This window comes from Lipomyces tetrasporus (genome assembly GCF_029532465.1).
Source record: "Lipomyces tetrasporus strain NRRL Y-64009 chromosome Unknown POJ06scaffold_8, whole genome shotgun sequence".
NCBI lineage: Eukaryota > Fungi > Ascomycota > Lipomycetes > Lipomycetales > Lipomycetaceae > Lipomyces > Lipomyces tetrasporus.
In genome coordinates this window covers 1,148,546-1,164,334 of record NW_026611603.1, presented here as the reverse complement: position 1 = coordinate 1,164,334, position 15,789 = coordinate 1,148,546, and the positions used below count along the sequence as shown (strand labels likewise).

Here is a 15,789-nt window from a genome sequence, read left to right as displayed (position 1 = left end):
ATTGTACTGGTCGCGATAGCGATAACTATGAGGCATTTTTACCGATTGGCCGGTGTAGTACGAGTTCTTGGTGGCTGCATGGCCCAATGGTCTCGTGGAGGCCTTGGCTATCACACGAGAATTCCTCGGATTGCCAAGGAATTGCGAAAGCACATCGTAATATGTGTAATTTTTTTTAAATCGCTAAGCAGGACGACCTTGCATGGATCAAATTAATTCGTCGACTTATCGAAGAACCGTGAGGGCACGGGCATGACAAGTTATATCTATATTCGCTGTTAGTATCGGACAGTATAGCTGAGCCGCAAGTAGGACCTGACGCGTCGCCTGTCTCAGAGTTCGGGAGCTAAACTACGAATGTTTCTTGGCGCAGAGCTGCGGTGCATTTGGGTCTACATGTCAGATGAAGCTATAGGAGAGAATATTATTGTGAATTGTGATACGCACAAATGTCTTTCTGATATAACTTGCTGAATATACAGCCAAACATCGTTAAGCCGATGTTATCCCGGCATCAATTTTGATCGCAATACCGAGGTACTAAACTTGTTTAGGAAGGCAATCGTTATAGCCAACTGATTTTTCACCAATTTTTAGAATTACGGCACCAAATTTTATCGCGTTATACCAAGCTTTGCCAACCTTGCCCAAAAAGAAGACTACACGTCAAAAAGCATTAAACTATCTCTTTCCATGATATATGCGCCCAAATCTGGCAAGGAATGCGGGCCTAACATCTGTACTTTATCCCGAATATATATTTGGACCAAGTTGCCAGTGCCTTAAACACATGGACACGGACCATGCGGGATCCTAGCTTATTTCGGTACAATCGGTAAGGAAAATTAATGAAAACCATTGCCCTGAAATTTGGTCGCGGTACTTTAGATCGTGCCTTATCGCGAAGTCTGCTCGCATCACCCGCCAGGGCACGTGAATGCCTATTTCAGGCTTTATACGCGATGAGGAATTGACGACAAGCCCTAACCCTCGCATTTGAGTTTGGGCTAACAGGGAACTTTCCTAGTAGCATTTTCTTCGCTATCTTGATAACGCTTAGTGGCACCCCCATCGGGTTAGTCGGAAAAATGATTTCCGTGATCTCATTGGGCAGCGAGGACCAAAACATTTTCCGGCCCTGTCCACTGTTTCCTGTTCGCCCCATATCAGCGACTGATGAGGCCATACGGCGGAAATGGTTCCTGAACTCCATGGTCAACAATCTCGCGTGGAGCGAACTTTCAATATTAGCTCCTCCTTTCTCTTAAGTAGCCCTAACCCTTGTGGGGCTCGGTCGAGCAGGTCTGTTCGGGTAAGTGAGTCTGGGGTATGACGGCCAGGCGTGCAGTCGCATCGGACACTGTCTCCACAACTTGAGCCGCACGCTCCATGGTTTGCTTCGTTATCACACACCCGTGGCCGCCACGTCTTCGTCCAGCTCCCGTAGAAAGCTGCATGAACCCGACCATGGTTGGGCGGGGATTATGGTCACAAGCTCTTAGAGCTTGTGAACGATACGAAGGGCGGGCGTATATGGGACTGCCCGCGTTCTCTAGTTGGTGTTCTTCTTATACATTGTTTCGTTGTGGAGCAGGCGATGGCCGCTTGCAGATACTCGTTTATGTATATAGGTACGACGGCAAGGTTCCGGCTAGGCGGGTATAATAAGACCGCTCTGAGCTATCTTCTTGTCAGATAATATTATTTTAAAGCACTGAATCTTAGCTCTTCGCTCTTGATTTCGTGGTCTTGGCTTACAACAGCATTTTGATAATACCAATACAATGAAATCGAAGTATATGCTATTATCACAGTCAAGGTCTGCTATCGTGGTCCTAGCCCTGGGACTGGTTAGAAATATCGTATGTGCTCCCTGCACGTCGGACGATATTACAAATATGGATGTGATTGGCTGTGATTGCCCTTCCCAGTTCCCCCCTGCTACATCTTTGACATGTACCGGGCCGTCGCAACTTTGCACACAAACTTGTGGCAATCCTCAGATGACTATACAATCTCGTGCAATGCTCACTCAATGTGGCCAAGGTTGCATAACGGCAAATTCGAATTGTAATGGCTGCTATTTATGGTTCCATAGCTTATGCTCATGCATACGTGATCTGCAGCATGGATCAACAACAACAGGTTGTATGTCTAGTGGCAACCTAAATCCAGGACATCCCGACCAGCCGGTATGGATGTTGCTGAATGCTAGAGATCTGATCACCACTACGCAGCAATTACCAGGGATCTTACAATTGAACAACGCACGTGATCCCGATGGAGGTTGGCGACTGGGACAACAAACATATGATAGGGCGAGAGGATCCCTTGCTATGAACTCGGTTGCAACAAGATCTGAAGAGCAAGTTCACATACATGTGTGTGATATTCCAGCAAGCAAGATCCGAGACAAGCTATCTTCCCTGTGGCGAGGCAACTATGCAACTGTACAAAGCGTGCCCTTGACAACGGCAGAGGGCTTCAAACCGGGTTCTGAAATGTCTTGTCGGGTGTCACTTAATAACGGTGCAGTGATTGATATGGCACGTGATATAGATCGCTATCTAGGGGGCCTGGTAACCCCTCAAAGCTGCGCAGCGTATTACGTCGGAGCTGGTGTTATCACTGACGCCAATGATTACACTTGGGCATGTGTTACCACAGGCACTAGATCTGCCGAGGAGCTTTTCTGTCATACATAAGAATGGGTTTGCCAATGATGGAGAAAATGGAACCAGTAATGATTGTTCATATCTTTAGTTCTGTTGTTTGAGGCTCCTCGACTCAAAAAAAGTTGGATGTCTTTATGGCTAAAACAGCACTTTCATACTTATGCGATCTATTTCAACTCATGGTGTCAGCTATAGCGGCCCAGAACCATATAATCGAGTCAGTATTGTAACTAAGGTGAATAAGGACCAGCTTTCTCTCGGTTAGTCCACGAATACATCGATGCAGAAGGGATTGGGTTAAACACCTTGCTTATGTTGCGGGGCTCGGCTGCGCCCTTCGCCAGCCCCCTGAAAGTATGACCTTCTGTTCAGCGCCCTATGCCGTATTGATAGCATCGAGCCGCAGAAGCGTTGAACAGACCGGCAAATTTGGTGCAAGCGGTCACCTTATATGATTCAGGGTGGCACTGCATAATACAAACTCGCATTGAAAATTTTACCCTACCGAGGCCAGCGGCAAGCAAGTCAGCATCGATTACCCTGATCATAAGGTTACCCTGCCAAACATCACCTAAAATTAATTCCATAAAAATAGTAGCATTGAAATCAGAAAAATAAGTCGGCTAAATTGATGTAACAATATTAGATTCTAGGTAGATGGCGACGTTGAATAACTGAAGCTAGTTAGCGAGCGCTAGAATGAATGGTTAGGGGAACTCAGAGGTTGCAGGCCAGGCTTTGAGTTCAATATTATGAAAGCTAAACAGGCACGAGCAATTATAACTACACGGCGGTAAATGCATCAAGCGTACGATCTATTTTATTATTTAATCAAAATTGGCAAGTATTTTCAGGGAATTAGATATGTTGGACAGGCAAATAAGTAACGACACTAGTTGCACATTAGTCGAACGAAAGAGCCAGAGCTCAGGCGATCTGATTATGAACCAGGCACGGATTGGTATCAGCAAGTCACTGAAGAAACAGCAACGACCACTGCAAAATATTTAGGCACAAGGTGATGGAGGGTTAGTAGGATTCGAAGAGCGGTGATACTGCGGGTGATATGCTACTTGAAGTTGAAGAATGAGTCGACGAGTGCGTGCCCGGTCTGTGCCGTCGATTTAGTGACATAAGCCTTCGACTCTGCGCAGAATACACTGGTTACATGCACTCTCGCGATCTCACTAAATGACACCGGTTAGTAAATGCTAAAACATGAGAAATAACGTTTACCGCACTTTCTGCTTTTCCGGAAACATTTTGTGCAGGAAACGACGCGTAGTTTTTGAGAACGTTGGCTGTAGACAGTAACAACCGAGAGACTGGAATCATGGGCAAGATCCGGAAGGTCAAGCTAACGCGTGGTCAGTCGGCAATGGCATTCGGTAGTTGATGCGTCACCCCGACTATCTTCGGTTAAGGTCAGAACCGGCAAGGAGCCTTCAAAACCTTGACGAGCGCACTATATACATAGCAGCCCGAACTTATGTCGACGTGGGCTACCCTCAACATGTTTAAATGCCAACCTCACCGTTTTACGTGCTTCTAGCTCGCTGGAAGTAGGCCTCGGGTCCGGGTGCGAAATTCACTCGCATTCCAAAACTAAACTGAAGTGGATTCCCATTTAAACCGGACGGGCTCGATAGGCAACGTTCTGGCAAGGCCACTCTAGACGTACACAAAGTGAGAGATCCGTTGCGACAGTCCCTGTGACCAATGACTGAGTCGATTACGTCGCCCCACTTGTCGACGTCACCCTGGTACATCCATCATCCTCCAGTAAAAGGGTCCCCAGATGGATAGGATGTCAAATGAGCCGAGTAATTGAAGCCTTTTTTTTGATTCTTACATACAAATAAATGGACCACTTTCAATATTACTGTATGCAACTGAAGCATCCAAGATTGTCTTTCACTCTGTTTTAAGTTGATCGAAACATGAACCTGGACCTCGCTGATTACAACTGACTTCCTTCCGCCGTTTGTTTGATCACCTCAGCTGCATCTTGTAGTACACTCTTGATTATCGTCTCGGCAGACTCCACTTTCGTAATCAATCCAACTCCGGTCCCAGCGTACGTCGTCAACCGACCTTGAGGACCCCAGCCGTCGTCTCCGGCTGCGATTGCCTCTTTATACAATTTTCGATTCTCGTCGTCGGACATCCCACTCTCTGCATCCCAGAAACTCTGGTTGATGAGACCTCGCCCGTCGTATTTTTCCGGCCAGTTGAGAATTCCACGGACTCTGTCATACACCGTTGAACGAACTGTGTTGACGCCACCGTCGTTCGACCTGAGAATTTCGTCCTGGTATCCTTTTGCGATAGTGGATTCTTTGGCCGCGAGGAATCGAGTGCCCATGGCAACACCCGATGCGCCTAACACCTGTGCAGCAGCGAGACCTCTTCCATCGACAATACCACCCGCAGCAATCAACGGAACATCGGACATTCCTGCACTCTCAAGTGCGTCCCTGATCTCAGGAAGAAGCGAAATAATGCCGGCGGATTTTCGCAGTCCATGACCGCCAGCATCAGCGCCCTGAATCACGAGAACATCTGGCCGCGATTCCTTGGCGACACAGACCGCTTCGGACACTGAGCCGATCTGGATCCATACTTTTGTTTTCCCGCCTGTTTTCTCTCGGATTCTTTCCGTCCACGTTTTCAAATCTGACAACTGACACGGTGCGAAGAACCACACTGCAGCAGGGACAAACTTCTCAAAGGCTCGCAGTATCGTGGCCAGATCGCCGCCCCAGTTGATGAATCCAACGCCGAATGGAACCACGTCGTCTTCATGTTCTATGGAACGGCCTTCCGCGCTGATCAAATCCACCGTCTCCTGTATGTTCTTTTCAAGATCTGTCACGTCAAATCCGCCCGCGAGGAAGCCAATACCACCAACTTTGGTGACTGCTGCGACTAGAGATGGGCCGGCTAGTTTGATCATTGGAGCAGCTGCGATGATAGGGGATTTTGCCCATGGGTACGCGATATTCATGTTGGAAGTTGAGGCCATGTTAAAGAGCTGTTGACGAACAGGAGACTGCTTGAATGTGGAACGGCAGGACGTAATTCGGAACGAAGATATTATTCCACAACTAAAAGCGGGGTGGTTGGGCAGGGAGAGCACGGATTTCAGGAAAGACGACACTGGTACCATGAGTGGAACAGATCCAGGCAAAAGAAATCCATAACTGTTCGAGTGGTCATGCTAGTAGGTTATATAAAAACATAGATGCGTGGGAGATCTGGTGGAGTCGGTGGAGTTAATGCAATGTACTGTAAATGAATTCGCGCTGGGGTTGTTAACCCCCCGAGACGTGTGAGGCTTACCGGTTAGGGTCCGGGATTTTACGGCTACTCAGTGACGTGATGTTCTCTGCCTCAACGGTGATTATTGGCCTTTCAGAGGCACGCCATCTTTAGGATGGTACGGCTTTCAATACACTTCATGATCGCAGACTGGTGAAGAGTGGCACCGCCACAATCTGCATAGCCCCAGCTTTTGTCAGCCTCCGACTCGTACTTCCGGGAATTCCCCTTCGGAGTTTCGGAGAGGCGTACTTTTATGCATAAGGCTCATAAGCCTACTTACAACCAGTTTCAAGCCTACGAGGTGTACTGTGGCAAGACGAATAATACCGGAAACGCAACACGTTCTGTTCACGAAGTACCGGCTTTGTCTCTGTATCGATGACATCATTCCGCTTTCACCAGTAGCCTGGACAACTCCCTCGATGCTATTTTACAATACTAGTTCTCTCTTCGAGACTGAATTTGAGGATAGGCAGCTGTTGATCTCTCAACATCGCCACGAATGATGGTCTCGAAAATGGCTCTCTCGACTCCTGCGATCCATGTTCCATCCGGGCAGATGCTGTATGTTGTCCCTGTCCACGACACAATCGAATGGAAAAAGCTCGCCGACGGCAGTGACGATGGTGCGTTCGAGTTCGCGTTCGATGCGGAGAAATGCATTCTGGACTTAAGACAAACGTCTCAGGAGCAGCAAGGGCAACAGAGGCATCCTATCCCGCAGTTACAGCCGTACTTCGAGGTTTGGCTAGTGATGTACCATATCTTTACTCGGCATTCCGACGCTCACGTTGTCTGCTTGCACTTTCCTGGCGTGCGAAAGCTTGATATACGGCAGAGGGCTCTAATCCTGGCATTCGTCCAGGGCGGCGACACAGACGCTGCGCACATGTTCTGTTCTCGATCGGTCTTCTTCCAAGTCTCGTTGCCGCCGTCCGGCACGTATAAAGGCTGGCTAGGCACGCATGTTATTGAGTCGCCGTACAATGACATCCACTTGTCCGAACACTCTCAGTATCCATTGCGTCCATCCAAACCACTCGGCGGTACGCTAGTCTACAGTCGCTATATACCGTCTCTGGACAAGACATTCACCATGCGTGCGCTCAACATTGAAAGCGACGCCGACGCTTTTGCAGAGTGGATGAACAACGACCGCGTCGCCAAGTTCTGGAACATGAAGGGTGACAAAGACAAAGTACACGTGCCATATTTAAATGCGCTGGACGTTGACAAGCATGTTGTAAATGTCATCGGCTCCCTTGACGACGAACAGTTTCTTTACACAGGTATGCTTTTTGTGAGCTCGCAGGTCTACAAATAGCTGACATTTTGCAGAGCTATACTATGTAGCTGAGGATCATCTGGCACCTTTTGCAGACAGCGCTGGTCTATATGACAGAGGCTTCCACCTCCTCGTTGGTAATGAGCGCTTGCGCGGTCCGCATATTGTGCGCGCTTGGCTGACCTCTATTGTCCACTGCCTGTTCTTGCATGATCGTCGAACTCGCTACGTCTTCCTCGAGCCGCGGGCGGATAATGAGAAGCTAATCGGCTATTTATTGCTGCACGGCTTTACAAAACTGAAGGAGTTTGATTTTCCGCATAAGCGGGCCGCGCTGATGAGAATCGAGCGAGAAACCTTTTTCAAGGTTGGACCGGCGATGTGAATGTTGTTGTGGATATTGATAGTGGCCACTTGTGGCCACATCACAAATGCACCTTGTTGATTGTATATAGATTTTCTATCAGATAGCATAATGGAATGGCCATTTGCTGCACCGCGTAATTGTCGTCGTAGTAAGCGTTTCAAAACGGATGATATGATATTCGCATCCACAACCCACAGCCGCACCGTCTGAGGCGAAGTGTGACTGGAATCTAAGGTCGTACATGACCAACGCCCATACTTCGGATTTGGACAAGTTTTGTTGCAAGCAAGCTCCAACTTCATTGAACAGTTTTCTATAAATTAAATTAAGAAGTGCTAGATCTATATGTCACACATTTTAGAGACATTGACCGTAGTTATAACAAAGCTCGTGGGCCTCCTAGTGTTGGAGGCAGTAAATCCAGATGTTAAGGATTCGGGAACGATGACAGGGAAGTCAGATGCAACAATTTCGGGCTTGGTGACGTGCAGAATGGCGACTCAACGGACATTTTTTCAGCGAAGTAAGAGTACGAGGAGAATACGGCCGCAGGATTGCAGCTCGGAGAATCGACAAACGATGCATGAATAGTCGGAATACAGTCGGCTACGCACGCGTCGTCATCCTGTTGAATATTATAAAGCTCTGAGTACTCCATGAGCTCATCTTCATATCCACGTCCGCTTTCGGACGCATGCCCAGTCTCGGACGAAGGTTGTTCGACATAATCATTCTCATCCACGTCGTCATCACAATCGCTTGTTGCAGCAGATGCAGCACTAGACACCCTTGCAGTTGACGGAGATAGTCGTTCAATTACCGCCAAATCATCGTTTTCGACGGTGTTCAGAAATAGACTGTCCAGTATCCTGTTGATACTGATCTTGCCCTTGTCGTCGAGGAGATAGGTAATAGCGTCGCCACGATTTATCCGCTGGACTAGCAACTCGATACCTACCTGCAGAACTTCTATCCGGCTATGGAGCAGGTCAACGTAGTTCCCGGAGTATAGTTTGTCGGTGGAGCGCTTGCGGTCCCTGAAGACGCAGACTTTGTCGTCGGCTACACAGCGGAAGCATGGCTTACTGCCATCGCATTTTGACTTCTTGATACTGCGGCATATTAGAGTCTACGCAGGTCTTGCGATACGGGAACATACCGACAAGCGTCGCAGGCCCGACCTACACGGTCACGCTTTCCAGTGCTGGTTTCGGCCAGATGGCTGGAGGGCGGGATCGCGGTGGCACGCGAGTACTGATGCATGGAGCATGACTTCATTGTGTGCAGTGACGAGACGAAGGATGTCACATAGCGGAAGACGAATGAGTGGGGGGCACACAATATATGAACGATGTACTGTGCGGAAAATGTATTGTTTCAGAGTCCGAGACGGTCACTCGTGAATTTTGGCTCGGCAACAGGACAAAAGCCGCGCGGGCCCCGCCACATACGCCACATCGGTCTTGAAAAGCGCCGTGAACCTTGCACTGAGCAATCCACAAATACCGTAGAACTACAACTCTGCCGACAGACGTCTGGGATTTAACGCAAAGGTGTTCAACGGTTTCAGTTTCATACATCCAGTGATAATGTGCAAGGTACGACATATGATAGGCAAAAGTGGAGATCATAAGATCTACCCGCCGTCGGTTTTATATCATAAATACGTTTTCAAAGCGGATGCTTAACCTCTGCACAAGGTGAGCTTCGTAATTAACGAAGAACGGGTCCCACAACGTCTGCTGTTTCTCTAGCGCCAAATATGAGGAATCACAGTACTAACCATATGCCCTAAGCTTTGAGTTTTTGGATGCGAATTTAGTCACAGTTAGTAAAGCAAATTAATACAATACTAGCGGACCCACTAGAAGCCGTTCCCGAAGATCACTCGAGCCACTTTCGTTTGCTGTCACTTACCTGCTGGACGCTCCAAGGACCTCGAGTAATCTTCGAGGTTCAACTGGGAAACTTTAGATACAAAGGAACGCGATAAAGTGCCCTGCGCCGCAGCCGATGCCCGAAAGTCCGAAGCCGCTTCACACGAATGGCGGTGCCGTCTCCCAATTGCTGTACGCGAGGTGCGACCAAGCCTACACCACTTTGACAATAGTTTTAGTGAAATGCTCATGCTTCACACTCATCCTAACACAACTGGCAGATTTGAAGTGCCTTGTTTCAGTCGCTGGACTGATAGCCTGCAACACTGGCGCCACAGGACCACGAGTGGCCCTTAGTTTTAGTCCTCCTGTTGTTCTAAAAAAAGAAATCGTCTCGGTCGGGTTGGCAACATATATACGTCGTGTATTAGGCAAGTCGGCTCTTGGCAATAGACAGCACGAACGGCGCATTACTAGGAGCGTAGGTGTTCGGAACAAGATTTAAAGTCCTTCCTTTCTCGTTGAATAAGGAAGGGGTAGGGCACAACTTCGCAGTTGATTCCGCAGGTCTCTACTTCTAATAAAATCGACGAAACATCCGCTTGTGCACTTCTGCGAAATTAAAATTGCGGCACCTGTCGTCAGGTGTCTATTCTGGTTACCGGAATATTTCCGCCCATTAGGTTTCCTGGTGACAAGCATGCCTGCATGCTAAGAAAAATTCGGAGATTAATAATTCATCAACTAACAGGGCCACTCCCAATCATCCCTGATCACAGGGTTTTTGCAAAATGAAAGCAATTTGCGAAAGGATTAAATTTTTGACCTCGCCGAGAGCTCGTACTGGTATTCCCTTAATTGCCCTCCCCAGCCCACTACATTTTAAATGCAGATGGGAAAGGTGCCCGACCGGGAACTTGTTTCGGGAGGGCAACGCAATTCCAAGTTTGCAAGTATTGATAGACGCCAATAGTGTGCTCTTAGCCTGAGCCACGAAAGGGTAAAGCGACAGGTGGGAATGAAGACAACCTCGAGGTAACTCTTTTTCCATTTCACGGTGCTATGATCCCCACCTGTATTTACTGCCCTCAGAGATCACTCATATCAACTTTAACCGCATCTAAAGCCCATTGACTTTGATGAAGCTCTGGATTCGAGAAAGTACTAGCGGAACTAATTCCCAGGTTGCAGGGCATCTGAGACTTTATGGCAACGATGTCTAACCTTCGACATACCGTGCTCCATGTTCCGAAAGGCTAAACCTGGCAAGGCTACGATCCAAGGCCAGCAGTCCATGGACATGGCTGACGGCGTATAGTCAATAAATTGTGCACGAGCGAGATTACAGTACAGACAACGAAGAATCGCAAAGATGCGTAGACATGAACGGAGAGCGATCAGACCGTGATACCCCCGGTCAGTTGAGCCCAATTTCAAATACTGAGGAACGGCAGATTCATCGATTCCAACAGCTCGCCTCGAGCTGGCTTAGAGTGGAAAGCTATAAACTACTGAAACAAAGTAAACTCTACAAAACGACTTCAATAATATCCGCTCACAATGCTACAGTCCGGGACTGACGCCTTCTTTCTGCGCCTCTTCCGCATCCCACAGTTTCCACCCAAGATACCCCTCGACACCTGGGGTGTAGAATGTCTTGCGCTGGTACTTAGTCAGTGGTAGACGATAAAAGAGCCGTTCAGGCAAGTCCGGATTGGATGTGAAGTGTCGGCCGAAGGCAGCCAAGTCAATGCGACCTATTGGATATCTTGTCAGCAAGAGCGGAATAAGGATTTCTCCGTAAACCTTGGAACGGAGGGAAAAAAAATATAACGTACCTTCAATTATTGCCTGGCGCGCCGAATCACCGTCGTAGCCGCCAGCGCCGATAACAGGAGTCGTCATAAGAATGCGACGGAATGGCCACAGTGACGGGCTATCGTTAACCGTTCTATTATCTGAGTCTGTTCCGCCTTCACATGGAGGTCTAGGGCCAGCGCCTTTACGAATGATGTCCGCAGAAAAAGCCCCCTCAGTGCTCAGTTGGTCATATCTCGGCTCGACCATATGCACATATGCGAGGCCTCTCTTCTCCAATTCAGTCGCATAAGCGGCGAATGTAACCTGCCGATTGCTATCTCCTGTTTCCTGTAGAACGTGAAAGGGCGCCAACCGGATCGCCGTCTTCTCGCTCCCGATAGCGGCAATCACAGCATCAATGACACGGAGTGGGAAACGCAGCCGGTTTTCTATCGCTGGTCCTCCGTATTCATCCGTGCGTCTGTTGATATTGTCGTGCACGAAGCTATCGAGCAGGTATCCATTCGCTCCGTGGATCTCAACACCATCAAACCCTCCAATGTCAATGGCATGCTGGGCCGCAAGTTCGAATTGTCCAACGACGTCGTCAATATCCCGTTTGGTCATGGCGTGTGAATCGACGTATGGCTCTGTTGCGTTATCATCTCCGAAGAGGAGGTGATTTCCCGGTAGATGAGCGCTTGTCGAGCTGAACGGCGCGAATCCCCCGGTCTGGGACGGTACCGAGACGCGACCGACATGCCACAACTGAACGAAGAATACTCCCCCTTTGGCGTGGACTGCATCAGTGACAAACTTCCATGCCCTTGCTTGCTCCTCAGTCCAGAGTCCCGGAGTCTGCGGAAATCCTTTACCGCGCGGGTGTATGACGGTGCCTTCAGAGATGACGAGAGACGATGGCGACGAACGTTCTGCGTAGTACTCTGCTGCTGATGAGTTAATGATGCCTGCGTCCGAGGCACGCATGCGTGTCATTGGTGCAAGCACCACTCGATGAGAGAGTAGGTGGCCGGCAACTTTGAATGGTGTTTGCAGAATGTCATTGACATCAGGATCGCCCGTGGAACCCATGTTCCCGTCAACCGAATACCTCACTTTGCCCTTGCGACGCTTTGACTAGAGTAAAGTTTAACAATGCGAATAAGTCCGCAGGATATTCCGCTTTCAACTTCCAAAAACGAGCAATAATATGCTGCGACAAGCGGCGAACTCGGAGGGGCATGCTGCAAATATATATCCGCAATTTAGTATCGCGCCTTCGTTCCGTTATCTACCGGAACTTCTGACACAGTGGCGCCTCGGAATTAAGTTTCCTTGACCGGCCTCCTCTTGGCACAGTAGCTGTTCGACTCAGTCCATCAGGGCGTGATCGTTGGTCGTGTCAAATCTACTGTATCCACACTTACAACAACAATCGAGGGGGGTTCCGATTGCTCTTGATACTCCCGATGTTTTCAATTGTTGTATTATGCATGTTGATTAAAATTAAAGTCGACAAGTTCTTAAATTAGGTACACACTCGTTAAACCACACTTCGTTGCCTGAGTCTTCATAAACCGGCATCAATGTTCGCAATGCTGATCCGTGTATCAAATTCCGTGCTTATTAAAAAAATCAAGCATAAGCTGTCCAATCTCCGTCGTCTCCGTTTCCACGGCAAAATGCCCCGCGTCCAACAGATGAACTTCCGCCTTGGGCGAATCCCGTTTGTACGCTTCCGCACCTGGAGGGATAAATATCGGATCATTCTTGCCCCAGACTGCGAGCACGGGTACATTAGACGTACGGAGATATTCCTGGAATTTCGGATACAGTTTCAGATTACTCTCATAATCCCGGAAGAGATCGAGTTGCACGTCGGCATTTCCAGGACGCTGCAAAAGCGCATAGTCGAGAGTGTAAGACTCTGGCGCAATGGAGGAGGGGTCGCGCGTCCCCTCCTCATATTGCCACTTTGTGGCTTCGTAGCTCAGCATGGCTGCGCCCAGCTTCTCTCTATCGGCGGGAGTGTTGTCGCTGGCCCAAAATTGCTTAATTGGCTCCCAAAACTCGCCTAGGCCTTCAACATACGCGTTGCCGTTCTGGCTCACAACTGCGCTCACAGCTTCGGGGCGCTCCAGGGCAAGTCGCAGACCTGTTGGTGCGCCGTAGTCGAAGATGAACACGGCGAATTTTGAGAGGGAAAGTGCATCGACGAAGTCGACGATTGTGGAGGCAAGATTGCCGAATGTGTATTTAAAAGCCAAGGACGACGGAATGGTGGTGAAACCGAATCCGGGGAGATCCGGGGCGATGACACGGTACTTAGACGCTAATATGGGAATCAAGTTCCTGTACTGGTGCGACGACGAAGGGAAACCATGGAGGAGAAGGATAACCGGTGCGCCAGAAGGACCTGACTCCCGGTAGAAAACATCGATCTTCGATGAAAGTTCGATGTGCTTGATCTTTACCTGAGGTGGACTCATGTTTAGTGCTGATCTTGACTTCCAACGAGCGAGAATTCCGAAGATCGAAGTGGATATGCTAAGAAAGTAACTAGATATCCTGCACAGAGTAGCATCACCATGCTATTTATAATTTGAGATTCAACCAAACCGACCATTCCCTTGCGGCAGTTGGCCTTGGCAGGAAGCAAAGGCAGTCACTACCTTCCGTCAGATTCCATTGCATCATCAACCAGGACGGGTGGACGACGCAAAAGGCAATTACGCGCAGAAATGTCTCGATTGGATGAAGCCGTCTCTCCAATGCACGTGTAATTCTGACTACAAGATTGCATTGTCATCACGATGGTGGTGGGGGATTTGAGTTTCGGTGGCCGACTTGGCAGTCCGAAAGCTATGCTTATTCAGGTAAGATCTACCGTACCCATCTCGGCAATTAACCTTTGCATGGCACGAGTCATCCGGGCCATCATTGTTTGCGCCGCACATATTTGTCATCCCCTATACTCCCGGGTATTCCTGTTCTCGTCAGGCCATTGCGTCTTTCGTTCCGCTCTTCTCCGGCGCTGGCAGGAGCGTTCCTGATTTGGCTCCGCTGTTGCATCATTCGTTCTACATGAAGCTGCCGAATAATGCCGCAGTGAGCAGAACACGAACGTGTAATAGCATGTGCTGCTTAGAGTGTTTTCAGGATCTAGATATAAAAGGGAGGGCGGGCTTTACTGTTTGGACGCACCAATTTCACCTTCCGTCAAATCGTTCGGTGCTAGAACTAAGTCGACATACATTACCAAAGTCTCTGCGCAACTAACAACTCCGATTCATCATGTCTAAGCTCATCGTCGTCGTAGGTGCCACGGGTGGCCAGGGTGGGTCCGTCGTATCTGCGTTTCTCAAGGACAAGAACTTCAAGATCCGTGGAATTACCCGTAACCCTGACGGCGAGAAGGCAAAGGCCTTGACCGCTAAGGGTGTTGACATGGTACAAGCCGATTTGAATGATGAGGGCAGTCTCGTGAAAGCTTTCCAAGGCGCCTATGCTATCTTCGCAGTTACCGATTTTTTCGAGCCCTTCACAACCACGGATTCTGAAGCAGCAATGGCGTTCGAGTACCAGCAGGGCCTCAACATTGCCATCGCGGCCTCCAAGACGGCAACTTTGCAACACTATCTTTGGAGCACGCTTCCATACAGCTTCAAGCTGTCCAAGGGGAAGCTGACAGTCCCTCATTTTGATGGCAAGGCAAAGGTCGATGAGTTTATCAAGAAAGATAAACAGCTTCTGTCGAAGACGACATTCCTTTGGTACACCTATTATGCCTCCAATCTGTTCTACCCGATGTACAACCCGATCTTCATTGTAAGTTTTGTCCACTGTGTAGTTGTTGACGAAGAAGAGAGACACTCGCTTACATACTCCCAGAAAAGTGCTGGCAAGTACGTCCTACTCAACCCTGGAAATCCGGAGAGAACCCCAATTCCATCGCTTGGCGACCACCGCACCAATGTAGGAATTTTTGCTCACTCTGTTCTCGCAAATCCACCCAAGCACGGCGGAACGTACGTGAAATGCAGCGTTGAGGAATTCCCGAGCTTGGGCACCTATTTCGTGAAGTGGGGCAGTGGCAGCGGACGACTCGCGAGCTCTCAATCCACCTCCGTCCTGCAGATCCCGTTGGAACAGTACCAGGCCTTGTGGCCGAAATGGGGCGACGAAATGGGGAGCATGATGTGTTTTTGGGAACTCTTGGGCGAGAACAGCTGGACCACTCTGCCGGGCGACAAGATGATCCATGCATTCGAGTTGATGACTGAGACGGCTAAGAAGGAGCTGGTTACTACGGAGGATGCTTTCAAGGCGCTTGATTGGTCTCCAATCTTGTAAGCCAGTTGAGAGTGATGACTGCGTCATTAGGTATGGTACGAATCCGATACTTCGTCTTTATGCATACGCAAGTAAGCAACAAATAAAGTTTTGATTTCAGTTTCTTCA

The 15,789-nt window shown here is 48.9% G+C and overlaps 7 protein-coding genes across 7 annotated transcripts; 3 read left to right on the top strand and 4 right to left on the bottom strand.

Moving 5' to 3' along the window:
* Window positions 1-1,799: 1,799 nt before the first annotated feature.
* On the top strand, window positions 1,800-2,705 carry POJ06DRAFT_199891 (uncharacterized protein; the record flags this gene model as incomplete). Its single annotated transcript, XM_056185171.1, has 1 exon — window positions 1,800-2,705. The coding sequence occupies one exon, from the start codon at window positions 1,800-1,802 to the stop codon at window positions 2,703-2,705; it is 906 nt and encodes a 301-aa protein (XP_056042391.1).
* Window positions 2,706-4,469: 1,764 nt separating this feature from the next.
* Window positions 4,470-6,215, bottom strand: POJ06DRAFT_144567 (uncharacterized protein). The gene is made up of 2 exons (XM_056184578.1): window positions 6,018-6,215; window positions 4,470-5,932 (listed from the first exon to the last, which is right to left on the bottom strand). The coding sequence occupies exon 2, from the start codon at window positions 5,842-5,844 to the stop codon at window positions 4,636-4,638; it is 1,209 nt and encodes a 402-aa protein (XP_056042390.1). The 5' UTR covers window positions 5,845-5,932; window positions 6,018-6,215; the 3' UTR covers window positions 4,470-4,635.
* A 673-nt stretch (window positions 6,216-6,888) lies between these two features.
* Window positions 6,889-7,669, top strand: POJ06DRAFT_199618 (acyl-CoA N-acyltransferase; the record flags this gene model as incomplete). The annotated part of the gene is made up of 2 exons (XM_056185162.1): window positions 6,889-7,288; window positions 7,338-7,669. 2 exons carry the CDS (start codon window positions 6,889-6,891, stop codon window positions 7,667-7,669), a joined length of 732 nt encoding a protein of 243 aa, XP_056042389.1.
* A 120-nt stretch (window positions 7,670-7,789) lies between these two features.
* POJ06DRAFT_213283 (uncharacterized protein) lies at window positions 7,790-9,159 on the bottom strand. Its single transcript, XM_056185483.1, has 2 exons — window positions 8,811-9,159; window positions 7,790-8,763 (listed from the first exon to the last, which is right to left on the bottom strand). Exons 1-2 carry the CDS (start codon window positions 8,927-8,929, stop codon window positions 8,079-8,081), a joined length of 804 nt encoding a protein of 267 aa, XP_056042388.1. The 5' UTR covers window positions 8,930-9,159; the 3' UTR covers window positions 7,790-8,078.
* Window positions 9,160-10,977: 1,818 nt separating this feature from the next.
* POJ06DRAFT_225988 (putative NADPH dehydrogenase) lies at window positions 10,978-12,570 on the bottom strand. Its single transcript, XM_056185715.1, has 2 exons — window positions 11,367-12,570; window positions 10,978-11,285 (listed from the first exon to the last, which is right to left on the bottom strand). Exons 1-2 carry the CDS (start codon window positions 12,418-12,420, stop codon window positions 11,092-11,094), a joined length of 1,248 nt encoding a protein of 415 aa, XP_056042387.1. The 5' UTR covers window positions 12,421-12,570; the 3' UTR covers window positions 10,978-11,091.
* Window positions 12,571-12,809: 239 nt separating this feature from the next.
* On the bottom strand, window positions 12,810-13,817 carry POJ06DRAFT_213278 (Alpha/Beta hydrolase protein; the record flags this gene model as incomplete). Its single annotated transcript, XM_056185482.1, has 1 exon — window positions 12,810-13,817. One exon carries the CDS (start codon window positions 13,815-13,817, stop codon window positions 12,939-12,941), a length of 879 nt encoding a protein of 292 aa, XP_056042386.1. The 3' UTR covers window positions 12,810-12,938.
* Window positions 13,818-14,257: 440 nt separating this feature from the next.
* POJ06DRAFT_225982 (uncharacterized protein) lies at window positions 14,258-15,789 on the top strand. The gene is made up of 2 exons (XM_056185714.1): window positions 14,258-15,156; window positions 15,220-15,789. Exons 1-2 carry the CDS (start codon window positions 14,623-14,625, stop codon window positions 15,679-15,681), a joined length of 996 nt encoding a protein of 331 aa, XP_056042385.1. The 5' UTR covers window positions 14,258-14,622; the 3' UTR covers window positions 15,682-15,789.

Coding starts and splice junctions, on each gene's coding strand:
- POJ06DRAFT_144567 (XM_056184578.1), bottom strand. CDS start 5,844: ATGGTACCAGTGTCGTCTTTCCTGAAATCCGTGCTCTCCCTGCCCAAC.
- POJ06DRAFT_213283 (XM_056185483.1), bottom strand. CDS start 8,929: ATGAAGTCATGCTCCATGCATCAGTACTCGCGTGCCACCGCGATCCCG. Junction 8,764..8,810: donor CGGGCCTGCGACGCTTGTCG/GTATGTTCCCGT, acceptor AATATGCCGCAG/TATCAAGAAGTCAAAATGCG.
- POJ06DRAFT_225988 (XM_056185715.1), bottom strand. CDS start 12,420: ATGGGTTCCACGGGCGATCCTGATGTCAATGACATTCTGCAAACACCA. Junction 11,286..11,366: donor GCGCCAGGCAATAATTGAAG/GTACGTTATATT, acceptor GATATCCAATAG/GTCGCATTGACTTGGCTGCC.
- POJ06DRAFT_225982 (XM_056185714.1), top strand. CDS start 14,623: ATGTCTAAGCTCATCGTCGTCGTAGGTGCCACGGGTGGCCAGGGTGGG. Junction 15,157..15,219: donor TGTACAACCCGATCTTCATT/GTAAGTTTTGTC, acceptor ACATACTCCCAG/AAAAGTGCTGGCAAGTACGT.